Source organism: Oratosquilla oratoria, chromosome 4, assembly GCF_046742065.1.
Source record: "Oratosquilla oratoria isolate Oo_2021 chromosome 4, ASM4674206v1, whole genome shotgun sequence".
NCBI lineage: Eukaryota > Metazoa > Arthropoda > Malacostraca > Stomatopoda > Squillidae > Oratosquilla > Oratosquilla oratoria.
Window position 1 is genome coordinate 64945468 of NC_134780.1, and position 8442 is coordinate 64953909.

General features: G+C 39.0%; 1 protein-coding gene across 1 annotated transcript in view; it reads right to left on the bottom strand.

Annotated features, from left to right (window-relative positions):
- LOC143024520 (uncharacterized) overlaps nucleotides 1–218 on the bottom strand; it is a 10502-nt gene extending 10284 nt beyond the window's left edge. Inside the window, exon 1 of the mRNA XM_076183333.1 lies at nucleotides 170–218. Within this exon, the coding sequence (XP_076039448.1) occupies nucleotides 170–218 (49 nt within the window). The remainder of the gene's footprint in view (nucleotides 1–169) is intronic.
- Nucleotides 219–8442: the final 8224 nt, after the last annotated feature.

An 8442-nucleotide genomic window follows, 5' to 3' on the forward strand; every position in this document is an offset into this window, starting at 1 on the left:
AATGTGCTAGTACTACAGACATTGGTGAAGATGATATGTACTAGACTACGATGGTAGTAAAAATATAGTTATGTATATGTAACATCGGAAAAAGAGAACATTGCACCACGATAAAGAAGATTTTGCATAAAATTGAATTTGACCCATTGTGACCAAGGGGGTGCTATACCTATGCCATACTTAATACCATACCAATACTTACAGTATACCCATAACATAGTTATACAATATCTATACCTTATATATACCATATGAATACCATATCCATACCTATAACGTACTAATAACATTTACGCCATACTTCATACCATATCTTTACAATATCTTATAGTAGGGTTTACGTTATTCTCTATTCTAGTTCCCCCCCCTAAAAAAAAAAAATCCTCCTGCTATTGACAAAGCCATTTGACTTTACAGCACACATGAGCAGTATTTATGAAGATAATGAGCTTGAAATGCAGTCTTAATACCTGATAGCCTACATGCAGCTTATCGTTATGAAGATAATGAGGTGCCTAATAACGATAGAACCATTAACAAGCAAAGAACAGTTTCCAAATGCACTTGGACCAGGAAAATTATTACGTAATGCTCAAACTGCCTGTCTGCATTATCGCATAATAATATGATATAAGGTCTCGATTTATATGCCATATGTCATCTGCCTCAACTCTTGCCTCTATATCCGACTCCACCTCCACCTCCAACAACAGTTCTTCCCTCCTTTTTCTCATCCTCGTCTTTACCCAGGTCGCTTTTGCCTTCCTTGTCGTCCTCGCTGCCCTCTTAGTCGTCCTTGTCCTCTATCTCCTAGTTGCTCTCGTTCTTCTCCCCCGCCTGTTACTGCTTCTGTTCCTGCTGCTGCTGCTGCTGCTGCTGCGACTCCTGTTTCTTTTTATCTTGGTTGTTTTCCTTCTTATAATAGTTCTCGTTCTTCTCTCAGTTTCCTCTATCTCCTCCTAGTCTCCTCTTCCCCTCTCCCCTCCCCCTCTCCCATTCTTGTCTCCCCTCACTGTCTACCGTTCCAGTTTCCCCACTGCCTCCACTCCTTGTCTCCCCTCCCTGTCTTCCCTCTCTCCCCTCTCTCCCCCTTCCTTCTCACTTCCCTGTATCCCTTCACTGTATTCCCTCCATCTCTCCCTTCCGAAAAGCAAAGCCAGTAACTTTAAAATGACGACTGACATATTCTGCAATTGAAGTTGTTTTCGGCAGACTATTGCTTACCTTAACATTCCAAGTATATAGTTCAAAGGTGTTTGGCCAAGTCACAACAAAGCATCTCCTGGATTAAGCTCCATAATATGGAGTTGATAAACTGGAAGAATTAAAGAAGGAGAACCAAAACCTAACTAAAGAAATAGAAGAATTAAAAAGACAGGTAAAGGAAGTAAAAGATGAGAATGAGGAATTAAAGAGGAATAATAAAGAGAATAAAGAGTCCATAGCAAAAGAGGTAAGTGGTTGGAAAAAAGTATAAGAGAGAGAGAAAAAAACGGAATTTAGAGGTGTAGTGGAACAGCAGATAAAAGAGCAAATTAAGGACACAGTTATATAAATGAAGAGGGAGAAGGAGAATATAGTAAGAGACTTAGTGGATAAAAAGAATTGTATAACTATATAAGGGATGGAAGAGGAGTATAATCCAAATAGGACTACAGGAATAAAGAAGGAAAAGAAAAAAGTAAATAAGATATTAGAAGTAGTTCAAGAAGATGAACCAGAAACAGGGAAAGGAATATAAGAAATATATAGATTAGGGAAATACAATACAGATAAGACCAGACCAATTAAGGTTAAATTCAGGTCACAAACGACAGCAGAAAATATATTAGCAAAAACAAGGAAAAAGCAAAAAGTTATCAATTTAACATGTATGGATAAAAAAAAAGAAATGAATAAAGAGGAAAGAGAGGATGAGAAAACAAAAATACTGGAAACTAAGGAAAAAAAAGAGAAAAGAACATAGTCAGAAAAAGAGAAATTCTATTTTAGAGTAGTGAATATGCAATTTAGGAAATGGTTCATAGCAGAGAAAAACAGAAGGGAAACATAAAACACAATGGAAGTAGCAGAAAATTAAAAGTGTCTTACACAAATATAGATGGCTTAATAACAGGCTTGAACAAACTGAATGATTACCTGAAGAAAAAAGAACCGGACATAATGGGAATTGTAGAGACAAAATTAAAAGGTCCACTACCACCCAACAGTGTAGGACATGGTGCATATTGGATTAGAAACAGAGAGGTAAAACAAGGGGGTGGAGTGATGTTCCTGACTATAGAGGATATAAATGTGAGGAATGTCACATATGGAAAGAATGTAGTAGAGATGATTGTGACGGAAATGGAGGACAGGGATGGGAAAAGCAGAAACTTTGTAGTAACTAATGCCTCCTAAAACGGCTTCGTGGGAAGGGAAGTAACACAAAAATATGTTAGAAGACACAAGCATAACACCGAATAAGATAATGGAAGATGGAGGAAGAATAGTTATAATGGGTGACTTCAATTGTAAAGATATCTGCTGGGAAGAGATGACAGTGAAGGGTGGACACGACCTTTGGGGAAGTGTACTACTTGATATGATTATAGAACATACAATGACGCAATAGATGCAATAGAATACTAGGTATAGAAATGAGGAGGAGCCATCAAGACTAGACCTAATAATCACATCAGAACCCGAAACAGTGGATAAGATTGAATATAAGACATCAATAAGTAAAAGTGACCACATATTGGTTGAACTTGGACTAAATGAGGAAAATACGTGAAAAAGAACAATATAGAAACGAAAGATTGATGTATTAAATTTTTTTTTGTTAAAAGAAGAGAATTCTTTCAAAAAGCAGACTGGGAAAGAATACAGAAGGAGGAAACAACAGTAGAAGAGAAACAGAATATTTTGACAAAAATTATAAAGAAAGAGTGGAAATGTATGTTCCAAGACAAAAACAAGAAAAAGAATATGTAAAGTGTTTGTACAGCAAAAGATATAGGGAGTTAAAAGACTAAAGGGATAAAGCTTGGATAAAATGGAAAAAAGACAAAAGACCCCCCATATATATATTGGTACGATATTTGCTCTTTCCCAATCTTCTGGAACCATTCCTTTAACGAACTGCTTATTAGACTATGTATTTTGTCTGTTCGTTCGTCCCTGTATTTTCTCAAAATCCAGTTTGCCATTTCAACTGGTCCATGCGATTTTCTGACATCGAGATTACTCAAGTGATTCATTATTTCATTCCTTGTTACTTCTATTTCTTTCATAGGGGGGACTTTCCCCTCCCACTCGATATCTCTCAGTTGTATATTCTCCCTCGTAAACACTGATTTAAAGTGCTTGTTCATAAATTCTGCCATTTCTATTTCCTTTTTGTATTCTATTCCTCCATGTCGTAGTTTCACTAATTCTTGTTAGTTTTTCAGTTTGTTGCTTACAAATCTATATAATAGTTTTGATTCATCTTTACATTTTTCTATGACCTCCTTTTCGTGCTTTCTCTTTTCTTCTTTGCGCACTTATACATATTAATTTCTATAATCAGTACATATTTTCCATTTTCTGGTTTCTTGTTTTTCTTCCATTTTATCCAAGCTTTATCCCTTTTATCTTTTAACCCTCTACATGTTTTGTTGTACTAAAATTTTTCACATCCTTTTTCTTGTTTTTGTCTTGGAACATATTTTTCCACTCCTTTCTTATAATTTTTTGTCAAAATATTCAATTTCTCTTCTACTGTTGTTTCCTCTTTGTATATCTTTTCCCAGTCTGCTTTTTGGAAAAAAGAAAGTCATGTTATCAGAATTTGTTTTTCCACACCTCATTCTTCCCTTTCTATATTATTCGTTTTTCTCGTTTATTTTTCTTCATTTAGTTCCATTTCTACTAATATGTGGTCGCTTTTACTTATTGGTGTCTTTTATTCAATCTTGTCTACTATTTCAGGTTCTGATGTGATTATTAGGTCCAGTCTCGATGGTTCTTCCTCATTTCTGTACCTACAGTAGCATTCTCTTGTATCTATTGTGTCATTGTATGTTCTATAATCATATCAAGTAGTACATTTCCCCACAGTAGTATTCTCTTGTATCTATTGTGTCATTGTATGTTCTATATTCATATCAAGTAGTACATTTCCCCATAGGTCATCTCCACCCTTCACTGTCATTTCTTCCGAGTAGATTTCTTTACAATAAGTCACCCATTAAAACTATTTTTCCTCGATCTTCCAATATCTTACTTAGTGTTATCTTTGTGTCTTCTAACATATTCTTGTGTCCTCTCTCTTCTCATGGAGCCGTTTTAGGAGGCACATCATTTGTCACAAACTTCCTGCTCTTCTTGTCCTTGTCCTATATTTTCATCATGATCATTTCCACTATATTCTTTTCATATATAACATTCCTCATATTTATACTCTTCTTTGTCAGGAACATAACTCCACCACCTTGTTTTACTTCTCTCCCTTCCATGTCCTACGCTGCCGGATGGTAATGGAACTTTCAATTTTGTCTCTACAATTCCCATTGTGTCAGGTTTCTTTTTCCATCAGGTAATCATTCAGTTCATTCAAGCCTATTATTAATCCATCTCTATTTGTGTAGGACACTTTCAATTTTCTGGTACCTCTATCCTGTTTTTTGTTTCCCTTTTGTTTTTCTTTCCTATGAACCATTTCCTCACTTTCATATCCACTACTTTCCAATAGAATTTCTCTTTGTCTGACTCTGTTCTGTTTTCGTTTATTTCCCTAGCTTCTATTCTTTTTGTTTTCTCATCCTCTCTTTCCTCTTTATTCATTTCTCTTTTTATCCATACCTGTTTGTACTGATCACTTTTTTCTAGCTTTCCTGTTTTTGATAAGACATTCTCTGCTGTCGTTTGTGACCTGAATTTAACCTTAATTGGTCTGGTCTTGTCTACATTGTATTTCCCAAGTCTATATATTTCTTAAATTCCTTTCCCTATTCACCTTTTTGAAATACTCTTAGTACCCTGTTTACTCTTTCTTTCTCGTCTCCTACTCATGTAGTCTTATTTGGACTATTTTTCTCTTCCATTCCTAACACAATTATACGTTTCTTTTTATCTGCTAAGTCTCTCAATATATTCTTCTTCTTTCTCATCACTTTAATAACTGTGTCCTTATTGTGTTCCTTCATCTGCTGTTACACTGAGCAGCTGCCGCCTTCTGGGAGTGAGCTACCGGCGCCACCAGCCCAAGCCCCAGCCCCAGCCGCCGTGGCCGCCGCCGCCACAGTCGCCGTGGACCACCCTGCAGTGCCGCCGGCCCCAGGCTCCGCCGGAGTGGACTCCCAGCGCCGCTGCCATCACCGCAGCCATCGTGGACCACCCCCGGCGCCGCAGCACTAGCTGCCGGCCCCAGCCTCCGCCTGCCGCCTCGGCCCGAGTGGACTCCCAGCGCCACCGCCGCAGCCATCGTGGACCACCCCCGGCGCCGCAGCATCAGAGCCGGCCCCAGCCTCCGCCTGCCGCCTCTGCCGGAGTGGACTCCCAGCGCCGCCGCTGCCGCAGTCGACGTGGACCACCCCGTCGCCACTGCCGACGTGGACCACTCCTGCCGCCGTCCGCCGACGTGGACCGCCCGGCAGCCGCCTGCCGACGTGACCCGTCCCTGCCCTGCCCTGCCCCCGTCGCCGTGGACCACCCCTGCCGCCCTAGCCGCAGCCCCAGCTGCCATCTGCCGACGTGGACCTCCCCGTCGCCGCTGCCGCAGTCGACGTGGAGCACCCCTGATGCCACAGCCGACGTGGACCACCCCTGTCGCCTGCTGACGTGGACCACTCCTGATGCCGCAGCCGCAGCCCCAGCCGTCGCTGCTGCCGACGTGGACCACCCTTGCTGCCGCAGTCCCAGCCGTCACCGCTGCCGACGTGGACCAACCCTGCCGCACCAGCCGCAGCCGTCCTGAACTTGCCCTGCCGCAATCGACGTGGACCACCCCTGCCGCCGCTGACCCAGCCACACAGCACACACACACACACACACACACACACACACACACACACACACACACACACACACACACACAGAGAGACATATATATATATATATATATATATATATATATATATATATATATATGTATATATATACCGTATGTATGTATATGTATATATATATATATATATATATATATATACCAACGAGATGGACCACATAAACTTTCAATTTATTATAAGAACAAGAGAACTAAAGACCTTATCATGAAAAATAACAGCTCCCAATGCCCTTCCGACATCGAGTGTGTGAGTCTGGTGTACCAGTTCAAGTGTCCTTTTGGTGACTGTACGCCCCAAGATTCCTACATCGGACTCACTACCACTCGCCTTTTCAGACGGTTGACATACCACCTTAACAATGGAGGCCCTAAGCGGCACCTCCAGGAGACCCATAACATTCCAATCACCAGATCCATCTTAGTAGACAATACCACAAATTTAGGCCGAGAAAGTGACAAGCGCCGTCTTGCCCTCCTTGAAGCCCTCCACATCAAATACAGCCAGCCTACATTGAACACCCAGCAGGAAGCCCCCACCATCCTTCCCAGCCTCAAACCGTTCAGAATCCGTGAAACCAGACAATCCAGCTACGACACAAATCAGCCCTCTCACGAACAGTCACTCCGGCCGCGACGGACACCCAGGCCACAGTAACGGTCATTAAATTGTCCTTTCCCAGTGGTCACAGTTCCCTTTCTCACAATCCTTCCCCAGTATTCAATATGTCCTTTCCCAGTTTTAGACCAGAGTAACGGTCAACCTATTTGTGATCTTTCCTAGTGTTTACTTCCTGTATTTATAATCACACATTTCTTTGTTCTTGCTACAATTGAAAATGCTAACTGTGATTAGCGAAACGTCTAGTATCCTGTTCTACCTATTAGATGGCTTCTATCGGCAACTTAGTTTTTTCTTTACCTGTCTATCCTAGAGAGATCTTCAGAAGACTTGAAACTCCTCATCGGAAACTCATCAGAGCTCAATTTGCTGTTGCATACAATTCAATAGGCCTTAAAGAAAATATTTTGGTGCGTTACTCTAATATATATATGTATATATATATATATATATATATATATATATATATATATATATATATATATATATATGTGTGTGTGTGTGTGTGTGTATGCATATCTCGTATGTATATGTATACTGTATTATATATATATATATATATATATATATATATATATATATATATATATATATATATATGTATACACTAATATACAGCGTCAACGGATAACTCCCTTTCCTGAACATAAATATTGAAGACAGTAGTCAAGGTTTTTACACCGGAGTCTACTCCAAACCCTTCAACCCTGTTCTTTGTATATATGTATATATATATATATGTATATATATATATGTATATATATGATGAAGGTGGAAAAAGAAGTCACGGGTCTAGTTCCGAGTTACTGAGTTTATTCCTGACCGGTTTCGCTCTATGCTTCCTCTGAAGAAGCATAGAGCGAAACCGGTCACGGAACTAGACCCGTGACTTCTTTTTCCACCTTCATCAACTTGTCATAATGTACCAACATAAATATATATATATATATTTATATATATACATACATATATATATATACATATATATACATACATATATCTACAAAGTAACACATTCGTAAAATTCAACAAGAACCCACTGTGTTGGATAAGAAGAAATTATATTGATAATATCCATATATTTCGATCACGGACTGTGATCCTCTTCAGTGGAATACTCTGTATTCCACTGAAGAGGATCACAGTCCGTGATCGAAATATATGGATATCATTTATTTTATTTCTTCTTATCTAACACAGTAGGTTCTTATTGAATATGTATATAAATATATATATATATATATATATCTATATATATATATATATTACATATATATATATATATATATATATATTATATATATAATTGTATATTTCCGGCGCAGATTCTAATACACACTGTTTCAAACACGACAGCATTTTGACACTGATTAATTTTCTTACTGAGATTTTTAATTTTTCTCACAGTAGATCTCATTTCAGGGGGGTAGGCAAATACAGACCTTTCATAGTCTTCCATATTTAATTGACGTTTCGACTTCAGGGAGTTGTCTTCAGAATAGTATACAAGAATTAAGTCAGGCTTACACAGCTACATAATACACATTTGACAAATTTGTACAGACGATATGGATTTAAGTATAGGCTTGTAGACACATTCACATTTAAAAGAATTTTGGAGAGGAAAATATTTTAAATGGAGGGGATGGAGAGAGTGAACAAGGGGGGAGGCATAATTGAGTGTAGATGGAAATGGATCAGATGGGGAGAGGAGAAGAGGAGGAAACGTAGATCAAGTGAGGGAGGTAAGGCTGGCAGAGTTCTTGGCAACAACCGTAAGTAATGAATATAT